The 15374-nt window shown below is 33.4% G+C and overlaps 1 protein-coding gene across 5 annotated transcripts in view; it reads left to right on the forward strand.

The window, feature by feature from the left end:
* The window catches only part of CDH12 (cadherin 12), a 678773-nt gene that overhangs the window by 603704 nt on the left and 59695 nt on the right, over positions 1 to 15374 (forward strand). For all 5 annotated transcript variants that reach the window (XM_082837421.1, XM_082837422.1, XM_082837420.1 and 2 more), the window contains one exon: positions 15181 to 15368. In XM_082837421.1, coding sequence (XP_082693547.1) covers positions 15181 to 15368 — 188 coding nt within the window. The remainder of the gene's footprint in view (positions 1 to 15180; positions 15369 to 15374) is intronic.

The following is a 15374-nucleotide window of genomic DNA, read 5'->3' on the forward strand; positions in this document are numbered from 1 at the left end:
TGCCTGCCGATGCAGGGGACACGGGTTCGTGCCCCGGTCCGAGAGGATCCCACATGCTGCGGAGCGGCTGGGCCCGTGAGCCATGGCCGCTGAGCCTGTGCTTCCGGAGCCTGTGCTCCGCAACGGGAGAGGACACAACAGTGAGAGGCCCGCGTACTGCAAAAAAAAAAAAAAAAAAGCACTGGAAATCATAAATTTTAGGGGTTAAAAAATTATACAAAACGTTTATATTCAGGTATCTTCCAGTTCTCACATAGAATGTGAGCATGAGTCATATTTGATGACTCTTATTTCTATTCTTGAAAAATAAGCCAAGACATGTTATAAAACTAGATTTTTACTAAGGGAAATAAGCACTTCAAGTTTAATTCCCAAATGGGCCTTTGTCTACTTCAATAAAAATAAATAAGAAACAACTACTTCCTGAAGATAAGGCATGCAAACGATAAACTGGGACTTATTCACCAGTGGCTCTCCCAGGGGTTCTCAAATTGTATTTGCCTTAGGAATTCCTTGGGATCCTATGTCCCAGCGAGGGAAGTTCTGCTTCAGTTGACATAGCTTAAATCCAGAAATCTGAATTATAGATAAGTGTTCCAGTAGATTGTGATATAGATAGTCTGCAGGGCACAATTTGAAAATCTGTGATGAAGGAGCAAGTGTTGATTCTCTGAGAAGGCTTTTTCATTATTCGTTAACTAGAGGTAATGAGTTAATTATTTTGTACCTCATGAGAATTTTTTTTTTTTATTTATTTTATTTATTTATTTTTTTTATTTTGCGGTACGCGGGCCTCTCACTGTCGTGGCCTCTCCCGCTGCGGAGCACAGGCTCCGGACGCGCAGGCTCAGCGGCCATGGCTCACGGGCCCAGCCGCTCCGCGACATATGTGATCCTCCGGGACCGGGGCACAAACCCGTGTCCGCTGCATCGGCAGGCAGACTCCCAACCACTGCGCCACCAGGGAAGCCCGAGAATTTTTTTGATTCATGCAAAATTCCACCTATTTGGGTGGAGACTGAGTATTAAAATGTAGTCTTTTTTTTTTTTTTCGCGGTACGCGGGCCTCTCACTGTTGTGGCCTCTCCCGTTGCGGAACACAGGCTCCAGACGCGCAGGCTCAGCGGCCATGGCTCACGGGCCCAGCCGCTCCGCAGCATGTGGGATCCTCTCGGACCAGGACACGAACCCGTGTCCCCTGCATCGGCAGGCGGACTCTCAACCACTACGCCACCAGGGAAGCCCGACAAAATGTAGTCATTTTAAACTAAGTATTTTGAAAGTTTATTTTTTTTAAAACATATTAAGCACTCATATACAGTTGTATGTCTTGTTTAGAAGTTTTCCAAAGAGTTTATGGATGTCAGATACTGATGCTTTAAGGCTGAACTCAAACTGGATCAAAATGAATACAATTTGAAGGCAAGCTCAGTGAAAAACTTAGCACTCCCAGTTCTCCAATGAGAAGTGATTAGTGAGTTTCACTAGACTCTACGCGGGCAGATGTAAGCAAATGAAAAATAGCAGAAATAGAATGTTTAAATAATTTTTCATTGCTATAATTATCATTATTCACATCATATTGTGCTTTGCTAATGAGTATATGAGTCCTTTTAAAATAGTGCTGACACTTTTTGATGACTTATTTCGTTCTGTTTCCCATGTGGCAAAGTATAAAAGATTGTAGCCTGGTTGCTCCATTGCCCCATTAGCAGACTCTCAGAAGAATTATGCTTATGAGCTGGATGGCCAGTGACCTTCTTGAGGCGGCAATTAGAATCATAATATTATTTTAAACACTTTTACCCAGAGTAAAGGATATATGCTATGATTGTTAATATCATTTCCCTAGTTTGCTTAAAATGCTTAAGTTTATTTTATTAATATTTCAGTCTTTGAAAATCACATTATAGTCAATTAAAAATTCCTGCCACACAAATGGGACCTAATGAAACTTAAAAGCTTTTGCACAGCAAAGGAAACCATAAACAGGACGAAAAGATGACCCTCAGAATGCGAGAAAATATTTGTAAATGAAGCAACTGACAAAGGATTAATCTCCAAAATACACAAGCAGCTAATGCAGCTCAACATTATAAAAACAAACAACCCAATCCAGAAATGGGCAGAAGACCTACATAGACATTTCTCCAAAGAAGATATACAGATTGCCAACAAACACATGAAAGAATTCTCAACATCATTAATCGTTAGAGAAATGCAAATCAAAACTACAATGAGATATCATCTCACACTGGTCAGAATGGCCATCATCAAAAAATATACAAACGGGGCTTCCCTGGTGGTGCAGTGGTTGAGAGTCTGCCTGCCGATGCAGGGGACGCGGGTTCGTGCCCCGGTCCAAGAAGATCCCACATGCTGCAGAGTGGCTGGGCCTGTGAGCCATGGCCACTGAGCCTGCATGTCCAGAGCCTGTGCTCTGCAACGGGAGAGGCCACAACAGTGAGCGGCCCGTGTACCGCAAAAAAAAAAAAATATATATATATATATACAAACAATAAATGCTGGAGAGGGTGTGGAGAAAAGGGAACCCTCATGCACTGTTGGTGGGAATGTAAATTGATACAGCCACTATGGAGAACAGTATGGAGGTTCCTTAAAAAACTAAAAATAGAACTACCATACGACCCAGCAATCCCACTCCTGGGCATATACCCTGAGAAAACCATAATTCAAAAAGAGTCATGTACCAAAATGTTCATTGCAGCTCTATTTACAATAGCCAAGACATGGAAGCAACCTAATTGTCCATCAACAAATAAATGGATAAAGAAGATGTGGCACATATATACAATGGAATATTACTCAGCCATAAAAAGAAACGAAATGGAGTTATTTGTAGTGAGGTAGATGGATCTAGAGACTGTCATACAGAGTGAAGTAAGTCAGGAAGATAAAAACAAATACTGTATGCTAACACATATATATGGAATCTAAGAAAAAAAAAAAGACACAGACCTACTAGAGCATGGACTTGAGGACATGGTGAGGGGGAAGGGTAAGATGGGTTAAAGTGAGAAAGTGGCATGGACATATATACTCTACCAAACGTAAAATAGATAGCTAGTGGGAAGCAGCCGCATAGCACAGGGAGATCAGCTCGGTGCTTTTTGACTACCTAGAGGGGTAGGATAAGGAGGGTGGGAGGGAGGGAGATGCAAGATGGAAGAGATATGGGGATATATGTATATGTATAACTGATTCACTTTTTTATAAAGCAGAAACTAACACACCATTGTAAAGCAATTATACTCCAATAAAGATGTTAAAAAAATTCCTGCCACTTTTATACAATCATATATATGTATTTATTCATACTTGTTCTTGATTCTTAAGAGAATTGAATGAATTGAATAATACTATCTTTACTGTTCTCAGTCAACAGTGCACTCTATAAGACAAATATCTATATGTATAAATATATTACAACCACAGTAAAATTCCATAATAGGAATATGATCAGAATAATTATTGGCATAAATAGGATACAGTTATTAGATCTAGCTGGGATTATTAGGAAATATGAAGGATAAAGCATTTAAGAAGAAATATATAGTAAGAATTTAACAGACTGAAAGAGAGAAAGTTGGTTGAAGAGTGCCGCACTCCTGAATTATACACATGTATTTATGTATGTATGTGTGTGCTTTTGAGTAGAGAGGCAATATCATAAATCAATATGTTTAAAAAATAACTTTGTTAAGTTGGTAAACACTGAAGTAGAGAGATGTGGCACAAACCCAGGGCAGTTGGAATAAACAAACAGCCAGAATTGAGAAATACACAGCAGCAGAATGGAAAGGACTTTGTGATCTATTGGATTCAGAGATAAGTAAGATAAAGAGCATGTGAAGAAATTATTTAAGTAGGAGATGGTTTTTCTGCTGATATGCTGAGATTTGAGTGGAAATGAGCAAATGATGGCTGAAAATATAGGGAACCTCAAAGAGAAGTCAGAGTCAAAAAACATTTCCGAGAGACATTTAATGATAGAAGTGATGAAGGAAACTTGAGGCATGCATGAAATTAATCAGATTAAAGAGGGCATAATTCTTTAATTTTGAATGTAAGAAAATCCAGGAGGCGGAATGAACAAAGGTATAAAGAGAAGCTTAAAAATCACCACCTCAAACCTTTAATACATATATTTCTGACAATGGTGTATATTTTTAACCACAGTTGTGAAGGTATCCTAAATTCTCATTTATGTCACATGGTTTAAATCTATTTCATATTTACCTTATTATTGGTCTTAGCATTTATATAGGCAAAGAAATTGGACTTATACAGTATTTATGAAAGTTAAACATGATATAAATAATACTAAAACCATGGAAACAAAATATTTTGCACATAAGATATCTATTTTATTAACAAATATTGGACACAATAAATTATATCCTTTAACAAATAATGTTTCATGGATTGCTAGTTTTATAGAAAAGTAAATGCAAAAATGGCTATATCATTTTTTTGTATGTATAAAGGCATAAAAATTAATCTCTTCCCTCAAGCAACTCTGTGTATAATGGAGAATTATACTATTTGAAGTAAAATGAATGATAGACTTATGCACACGATGATATACAAATGTGTAAGATGGGTACCAAATCATTACAGAGCAGATCTGAGAGGATGTAGAAGGAATTAATATCAATATTGATTTCTGAAACCTCTAAGAAGAGTTAGCCAGTGGAACAGCAAATGTGTACCAAAATATTTTAGACCATTGAAAAAACATAATGTATTATTTAAAGAATCGTGAAAAAATGGAAGTGCAAAAACAAGAAAAAATTTCATCAAAAAATGACTTGAAGTTGTCATTGAAAGAATGAAGAATAGAATTTATGTAAAAGGGGATTAGGAGCAGTGGGAAAATGAAACATTTTAGGCATAAGCAACAAGATAGGGAAGAGATATGTAGCATTCAATTATAAAATACAGTCAATTAAAGAAAATTTAAACCATTGTATACATACATTAATGCATTAACACATGATGAATATTTAGAAATAAAATTTGTACATCAATGAATTTGGTGCTATTGAAAAAATTAATTTTGGTTAAGTTTATTTTCTAGACTAGTCTCACAATATTTCAAAAAAATCTGTGAAAAATCAAACTCTTGGTTAAATAAGTATTCCCAGGTGAATTTGAATTTCAAACATTTTTCGGGCCTAGTTTGTAAGATGTTGAATATATTTATAATTTATAATAAAACCTCAGGTGTGACCCATTTTTGTGAAATTATTGGGCAATATCAATGAGAATTATCCATCTACTATGTTTTGTTAGGTGGGTCAGAAATTACATAGACAAAGACAAAAGAAATGTTTACATGATTAATGGAGGTTTTAAGGGAATATTAAATGTACTCCATAAAATGAATGCACAACGAAAGGTTATTGATGCACTTGAAACGTTGTGCACTCTTGCCAAGATCTACATCATGTTTACTATGTAATGGAAGTAGTGGTTATATAAATCACATATATTAAAAGTACATATTTTTGAGAATCAGGAACACTTTTTATTCTGACAATCATTAAGTAACATAAATGGGTTTTTGTTTCATAGTTCATTTGGAATTGGTTTGGTTGGAATTTTCAATACTGGCAAGTGAATGATGAGACAAGGCAAAGCCTGTCAAGCCATCCATTTCCAAACTGAAGCCCCATCTGCACTGGCCCAGTTTGGCTTGGGGGTGGACTGGCAGACAGGAGAAGTCTTAATTTTGCACATGGATCAAATCACTAATTAATATGATATACTGGAAATTTCTGATTTCCAGTTCTAGATTTTGGTAATTAAAGTCAACATAAGACTACTATTTGAAAATGAACAGAGAAGGCAAAGCATATTGGCAATGAAGAAAGTCTAAAGGAACAGTGAGAGACAAAGTAAAAATAAGGTTTTTATTACATCTTGCATGTTGTACTTTTTTAGACTAATGGTAACATGATGTGGGATAGTCTAAAAGTTCAGGAAGCTGAACTATCCCCTCTATGATATTATTTTTTTCTATGAAATATGAGACATGGTCATATGAGATACGGTTTTTGCTTTTATTACCTTTTTATTTTCCATAGATAAGGCAAGATCATTTTGTGTGCTATTATACTTCCTTAAGTAATTAAAACACTAAAATATTTATAAAGCAACATTTTACTTCTCTGTAATTAGACGATAAATCACACACACACACACATATACACAAGATCACTATTTGAACAATTTAATGTCTGACTTCAATCACTGAATCAACAGTTTTATAGTAATATGCATTTATTTTCTAAATTTTATTTATTTATTTGTTTTTGTTTATGAAGTTTTTCTTTTGTTTTTTAAAAGTGTACAATTCGGTGCTTTTTACTATACACAAAAAGTTGTGCAACCATCTCTACTAATTCTAGAATATTTTTATCATTCTACTTTCTGTCTCTGTAGATTTGCTTATCTGTACACTCCATAAAATGGAGTAATACAATATGTAATCTTTTATAGCTAGCTTGTTTAACTTAGCACAGTATCTTTAAAGGTTAATCCATTTTGTAGCGTGTATCAAAAAATAGTTCACTTTTATAAATTGACATATATTTGACATACAGTATTATGTTAGTTTCAGGTCTAGAGCATAGTGATTTGACATTTAAATTCATCACTAAAAGATCACTACAGTAAATCTATTGACCATCTATCCTCATACAAAGCCATGACAGTACCAGTGATGATATTCCCTACTCTGTACAATATGACACTGTGATTATTTATTTTATAACTGTAAGTATACACCTCTGAATTCCCTTCACCTATTTTGCCCATCCCTATCACCTTCTTCCCCTCTGGAAACCACCCATTGTTTTTTCTCTGTATCTATGAGTCTGTTTTTGTTTTGTTTTATTTTCTAATTTGTTTTTTAAATACCAAATATAAGTGAGATCATATGATATTTGTCTTTTTCTGTCTGGCTAATTTTACTAAGCATAATACCTTCTAGATCCATCCATGTTGTAGCAAATGATAGGATTTCATTCTTTTTATGGCTGAGTGATATTCCATTGTATATATGTACCACATCTTCTTTATCCATCTCTTGATGTTCATTTAGGTTGCTTTAATTTCTTGGCTATTGTAACTAATGTTGCAATTAACATATGGGTGCATATATCTTTTTGAATTAGTGTTTTTGTTTTCTTTGGGTATATATCCAGAATTGAAATTGCTGGATCATCAACACTTATTTTTTGGCTTTTTGATGACAACCATTCAGACAGGTGTGGGACAATATCTCATGATTTTGATATTTACTTCCCTAATGATTAGTGTTGTTGAGCATCTTTTCACGTGCCTGTTGGTCATCTGTACTTCTTCAGAAAAATGTCTTTTCAGGTCCTATGCCTATTATTCAATTTTTTTTTTGAGTTTATGAGTTCTTCAAGTATTTTGGGTATTAACCCTTTACTGGATATATCATTTGGAAATATCTTCAATTCAGAAGTGTGTTTTTTAAATTTTTTAATAGTCTCATCTGCTTATTTTTGGTTTTGTTTCCCTTGCTGGAGGAGACATATCCAAAGAAATATTGCTAAGATAGATTTTAAAGAACACACCACCTATGTTTTCCTCTAGTAATTTTGTGGTTTCAGGTCTTAAATTTAAGTCTTTAATCCATTTTGAGTCTATTTTTGTATATCATGTGAAAAAGTGGTTCAGTTTCATTATTTTTCATGTACCTGTCTGGTTTTCCCAGCACCATTTATTGAAGAGGTGATCTTTCCCCCACTGGATATTCTTGCCTCCTTTGTTGTAGATTAATTTACCATAAGTGCATGGGTTTATTTCTGGGGGATCTCTATTCTGTTCCACTGATCTACTGATCTAACAGTACCATTGACCTAACAGTACCATACTGTTTTCATTACTGTAGATTTGTAGTAAAGTTTGAAATCCATGAGCATGATACTTCCAGCTTTGTTCTTCTTTCTCAAGATTTCTTTTGCTATTAGTGGTCTTTTGTGGTTCCATACAAATTTTAGGATTATTTGTTCCAGTTCTGTGAAAAATGGTATTTGTATTTTAATAAGATTACATTAAATCTGTAGATTGCCTTGGGTAGAATATTTAACAATATTAATTCTTCTAATCCATGAGCATGGTATATCTTTCCATTTGTTTGTAAGTTTTCAATTTCTTTTATCAATGTCTTTTAGTTTTCAGAGTACAGGTTTTCACCTCCTTGGTTATACTTATTTCCAGGTATTTTATTCTTTTTGATCAAATTGTACAGAGGATTGTTTTCTTAATTTTTCTTCCAACAGTTATTATTAGTGTGTAGAAATGCAACAAATTTCTGTAAATTAATTTAGGATCCTTCATCTTTACTGAATTAATTTATTAGTTCTAATAGTTTTCTTTTCTTTTCTTTTTTTTTTTTTGGTGGAGTCTTCAGGATTTTCTATGTATAAGATATGTCATCTGAAAAGAATAACAGTTTTATGTCTTCCTTTCTAATTTGGTGCTTTTACTTATTTTCTTTTACTTATTTTTCTTGTCAGATTGCTGTGGCTAGGACTTCCAATACTATGTTGAATAAAAGTGGTGAGAGTGGGCATCCTTGTCTTGTATCTGATGTTAGAGGAAATGCTTTCCACCTTTTTACCATTGACTATGATGTTGGCTGTGGGTTTGTCATATATAGCTTTTGTTATGTTGAGGTATGCTTCCTTTATACTCATTTTGTTAATAGTTTTTATCATAAATGAATTTTGAATTTTGTCAAAAGTTTTTCTGTATGTATTGAGATGATCATATGATTTTTATCCTATGATAATGTGATGCATCACATTGATTGATTTGTGGATTTAGAACCATACTTGCATTCCTGGTATAAATTCCACTTGGTCATGGTATATGAACCTTTTAATGTATTGTTTAATTTGGCTTGCCAATGTTTTGTTGAGGACTTTTACATCTATGTTAATCAGGGATATAGTCCATAAATTGATGCTGACCTCACAGAATGAGTTTGGAAGAGTCCCTTCCTCTTCAAATTTTTGGAATAGTTTGAGACAAATAGGTATTAACTTTTCTTTAAATGTTTGTTAAAATCCACTTGTGAAGCTGTCTGGTCCTGGACTTTTGTTCATTGGGAGTTTTTTGATTACAGATTAAACTTCATTACTAGTAATTGGTCTGTTCAGATTTTCTATTTTTTTCTGATTCAGTCTTGGAAGAATGCAGTGCTTCTTGGAATGTATTCATTTCTTCTAGGTTGTCCAATTTTTTGGTATATAATTTTTTGTCATAATCTCTTATGATCCTTTGTATTTCTGTGGTGTCAGTTGTAACTTCTCCCATTTCACTTTTGTTTTTATTCATTTTAATTTCTTTTCTTCTTGATGTGTCTGGCTAGAGGTTTATAAATTTTATTTATCTTTTCAAAGAACTAAATCTTAGTTTCATTGATCTTTTATATATATATATATATATATATATATATATATATATATATATATTTAGCCTTTATTTCTTCTTGGCTCTGTGCTATTTTCTTCCTTCTAGTAACTTTAAGTTTTGCTTATTCTTCTTTTTCTCATTCCTTTAGATGTAAAGTTAGATTGGTTTATTGAGATTTTTCTTCTTTCCTGAGGTAGGCCTATATCATTATAATCTTCTCACTTAGAACTGCTTCTGCTGTTTCACATAGGTTTTGGAATGCTGTGTTTCCATTTTCAAACTCTGTGGTTGTAACTTCCTTCCTGTTTGCCAATTATCATCCTGAGGGTGTGGGTCTTGAGTATAATCCATCTCCTCCCCTTCTACCCATCTTGTCGTGGTCCCTTCTTTGTATCTTTAGTTTCAGAAAATCTTTTCTGTAAGACCTTAGGTTGTTCTCATAGATAGTTGCTCTGTAAGTAGTTGTAATTTTGGTGTGCCCAATGATGAGATGAGTTTAAGTCCTTTCTACTCTGCCATCTTGATTCTCCTCTCTATTTTCTAAAGTTGAAATGTAAATGTAATATTTCAAGTAATTACCTCCTTAAGTGGTCTCAAGTATATGCTTTCAAGTTCTTAAAAATGTTTAACATTCTTATCAATTTGAAATAATTTCTACTTAGGCCTAATTACCTCCAACTTAGTTATTTGTTACATATAGATACGTTTTATGTGCAGCTGAACATTGACTTCTTATGTATTGTTTTTCAGTAACTTTAGGTTAGTTATTACTATAAGCATAAAATGAAATGTATTTCAAAAGAGAAGTTGTAATGGACTATTCCATCTTCTTTTTATTTTCTATTCTTATGGCTGAATGTTGTCACAGTATTGTGTAATTCATTCATTCATTTAATGTATTTATTCAGGTTCTATAATCTTTATTTCTGATTAAACTGTAACATATTAATTTGTAGTTTGTTAAGTAAATATATATTTTTGGTGTTTTCATTAATACTTGGAAATTTTCTCAAAGAAAAAGGAAGGGAAATATATATCCTTTGTCCTTAGGTATTAATGAATGTGCACACATGCACACACACACACACAGTGCAAGTTCTAATAATCAAAGTATAATTTTTTGAGTAGCATTAGTTACTTAGAGGATGACCACTTAGCCTATAATTAAGTAACAAATACTTTTACCTTTGGAATTAACAGAGCACATTACCTGTAAGAAGCTAGAGAATTTGATCACTATAATTCTACCTTAGTTCACTACATACAGTTTTCTCCTTTTCTATGGGAACATGGTTATTTTTGTTCAGCCTAGTATGCATATTTGATAACTATGTAAGTATATATTCTTACTGACTCTGTGAATAATTTCTTGTCACCTGTCTTCTATCTTAATGTGTGTTGTAGATGTAGTGCCATTAAGATGTTTCATATGTGTCAAAAGTAGGATGTCCAGAAAATGATGGCAGTGTAATTACATGGTACATCATAAGCGATCCAACTTTGGCACAGGTGAAGATTTACTTCAGTTTTGAATTAATCTTAATGACCCTAGCTTTATTGCTGTTGAGTTTCTAGAAATGATAAAATGTCAAGTCATTGGAAATAAAATGACAGAACCTAAACAATCTGACAAGACTAATGCATAGTTTCTCTGACTTGTTCCATGTTCTGTAGACTTTATTGCCAACTACAATGTTCTACTGAGAAATGCTTGTCTTAATGAATGCATCTTCCACCTTACTATAATGTATATCTGTTATGCAAAGAACAGAAAATTCAGTGCTCTCTATGTTTTATGTACACTAAAACCTCAATATAGAAAACAGATGTAAGTGGAAAACACTGTTTTACTTCTATTATATCTTAATTTTAGTAGGGCATGTTAGTTGAATGCTATTAAGTCCGTCTTTTTAGGACAAGACTAATATTTCAATTTAATGACAAGTTTTCCAGTGCTGTTAGATAATTATGAATTTTGCAGGCAAACTACATGCTGACAACTTTTTCTAAAACTGCTATTTAACTTATATTGATAGAGGATTGCAAAGTATGCCTGTCTTCACATTTATTGTTATTAGTCTCATAAAATGTTCTTTTATAAAACATAAGAGTCATATCACAGCCTATAGTCTTGAAAAGGCATATATTCTTTCATCTATAGTCTGTATTATCTGATGTCCTTTAGCTAGCCTCTCAGAGTTTAATTTTTTTTCTGACATTGAAAGGTCTCAATTCTGGCTAAACTCTTCACCTTCACTAACCATAAGCCTAAGTGATAACACCAGACTAGATTATTTCCCTTGATTTTTTGATTCTATTATTTTTACTTTTAAATGTTCAAATGAAAAGCGAACTCATAAACCTAACACGTAACCTAAAGTTGCTCCCCCCGAATAGCTTGGATAAAGTAAGCAGAACTTTTCCAAGCTTTTACGTTAGATGCCCATATTTTCCTAAAGATTCCATTCAACCCTCCCCTTTCCCCAGTGATGCAACATCATCACCATCATGCACTGCTTGGCCATGTTTTTAACTTGAAATCCACTACACTTGACAGCTCCCTATCTCTCTCAAATCTCTGCCAGCTATGTCTTCAGTAATTTTTAGTCATGTTTCCTAACTAAATATCCTGTTAGAGGAGCATTTATTTTCCAACATAGACCTCCACTGCTCTATTTGGAAAAATTCAAGAACTTTCCTAACACTTACTGATGTACTGTTAGATTAGACCATGACAGATCACCCTATAGATTCAGGGCTTTTGGTGTTTCTTCATTTCAATATCACAATCACACAATGAGACACAAAGGTTGTAGACACGTTTCTGGTAAATCATAGGTGCTAAGAAAGGAAGAAAAAAGGAAATAAAAAATACTTCACATGTTCTATGCCTTGTCCTCTTTCTTTGGAATTTGTCACTGAGAAATTTAGTACAAGTTTATATAACTGTGTCACATGCTTTCTTGCCACATTAAACAGGAATTCAGGCATCCTTCTGTTTGCTAATATCTCAGGAGTGCTTCAGTAGGATTAGGGTTTAATATGGCTATTGTGAAACACATGCTTTATAGAAACTAGGTTGCAAAAGCCACATTATGTCTTGCTTACTAATCATGGCTATTTGAACTCAGACAAATTCCCCTTGGATATCTGTCTTTACCCTTTTTGGAGGCAATGGGTATACAATGTAACCCATAATTTTATTCTTTTTCTTTGCTCGTGTTTTCTCAAATTCAAACCCTGCTTTTTTTTTTTAACATCTTTATTGGGGTATAATTACTTTACAATGGTGTGTTAGTTTCTGCTTTATAACAAAGTGAATCAGTTATACATATACACATGTTCCCATATCTCTTCCCTCTTGCGTCTCCCTCCCTCCCACCCTCCCTATCCCACCCCTCCAGGCGGTCACAAAGCACCGAGCCGATATCCCTGTGCCATGCGGCTGCTTCCCACTATCTACCTTACGTTTGTTAGTGTGTATATGTCCATGACTCTCTCTTGCCCCGTCACAGCTCACCCTTCCCCCTCCCCATAACCTCAAGTCCGTTCTCTAGGAGGTCTGCGTCTTTATTCCTGCCTTACCCCTAGGTTCTTCATGACATTTTTTTTCTTAAATTCCATATATATGTGTTAGCATACGGTATTTGTCTTTTTCTTTCTGACTTACTTCACTGTGTATGACAGACTCTAGGTCTATCTCAAACCCTGCTTTGAGTTCACAAACATTGGACAGCTCTATAGGATAGCCACTCTCTTAAGTGTTTAGGGAATAAAGCCTAATGAAGCATAATTATAGGCTACGAAAAGTTGCTAGTTTGATAGATAAATATGAATTCTTCAACCAAAATAATTTTATAATGTCTACATAACACTCCATTGTTGCCACTTGAAGTATTTTTATTTGGTATCTATTTATTTATTTAACATTTACATTTTCTCTTTTAGAGAGATTTCTCATATCTTGTTTGAAGGCAGTTATACTGTTAATTAACTATTAAGTTAACTAATTAAGCAAGTATTTTATACCACTGTAAAATGTACTTTCTGTCTATTACATGGAAACAAACAATTTTAGGTAAATACTTAGCTCTCTTGAGACTAAATATATTATATGTCCCGTTGAGGTAATGTCCATTGGATGGATATAAATAAGGCTGATTTTAACATTATAGGAGCAAAAGGTAGATATCCTTTTTGGGGGCAGCGGGTAGAAAGGAAGATGGCAAGATTTAAGTGCTTCCTGGACTAATGAAATTGGAAAATTTTGTAACCGGTTGTGAAACAACAATAGACCTCTAAAAATAAATGGGAATAAAGAATTGACAATTTGGCAGAATCTCCATAAAATGTGGATGATTATTTTTTCTCATATCTCAAAGGAAACAATTGTAATACTGTAATGTAGCTTGTTGAATGAACTTCAGCATCCAAAAAACATATTAAAACCTTCCGAATTTAATTGCTATAAATGTAACTAGAATTTCAAATCAAATTAATTACCCTGGTTGCTTTACTCATGGGAAAGTAGAATCCAAAATCTACTAACAGAAGCTTAAACTGGTGTCAATATTAATTTAAACTTTATATATTTGTGTTTAGTGCTTTAGCGTTTGCATTTCCTCCTATTTTCTTTCTTTCCATTTTTTTGATTTAAACAGACTGCTGTTTAACCTATTAATATTTATATTGGTGAGATATCAGTAAAATAGCCCATATTTTTTTCTTCACGTTATACTTTACAAAATTTTGTAAACTCTTTTAAACAATGTATATATTTTCATTTTTGTGAGATACCATAATTTTTCTTGATTCTATTATATTTTATATAGATAGAGATTTTTATAGGTTTTTTCTGACTCAGTATCAAATTTATAGTAATGTCGGTGCTCCGCCTGGTGGTACACAATAAGCATTTTACTTTTCTCTTTTCCTTAACGTTAAAAAATTGGGAGATAGAAATTTATATCCTGACTTTAAAAGTGTGTAAAAGTACCTGGAAGGGAATCTACTAAAAATTTACTAAGTATAAGTTGAATATTAGTCTGTAGTATACTATACTTAAATCCATTGTAGATTAAATATATGTACATGTATTTAATACATAGATATAAATATATATATATATACACTTATCATTTTACAAGTAATTTTTAGTTTAATGATTTATACTTATTGAGGAAATAGTTCATCTATTATTATATTCATTTACATATATGTTTTATATTTTTGTATGTTAGGACACATAGCCTTATTTTTCTATAAATATCTAAATATCTGTCTTCTATCTATCTATGTATCTATCTATCATCTATCTATGTATCTTTTTAATCTATGTCTTGTATCCTGGATTCTTTTGCATTAGTATCAGTTTATTTCATGAGTATTCCCACCTTCACATTTGATACTGGTTACACTTAGATGGTGCTAGTATGTAAAATATTTCTTCACAGTAATTTTAATTTAACACTTCCTACTATTTATAATGACCAATTGAAATTCTACAACAGAATCTATTGAAGTGAAAAGTAAAATTATTACTCCTAATTATAATCTTTAACTGGATAGCAAATTGCCTTTCAATTTTGCACTATTATATTTTAGAGTTGATTTATTTTCTGTAGACTATATTTTCAAGGCTGGTAATCTTATTATGTACTTTACTAACTCCACTGTATACAAAAATTATATATATCTTATCAGGCATTTTCCATCTGAAAGTTCCTGAGTCTTCCCCTATTGGCTCAGCTATTGGAAGAATAAGAGCTGTGGACCCTGATTTTGGACAAAATGCAGAAATTGAATACAGTATTGTTCCAGGAGATGGGGGAAATTTGTTTGACATCGTCACAGATGAGAATACACAAGAAGGAGTCCTCAAATTGAAAAAGGTACAT

This window comes from Leucopleurus acutus, assembly GCF_964270905.1.
Source record: "Leucopleurus acutus genome assembly, chromosome: 3".
In the NCBI taxonomy this organism is placed as follows: Eukaryota; Metazoa; Chordata; class Mammalia; order Artiodactyla; family Delphinidae; genus Leucopleurus; species Leucopleurus acutus.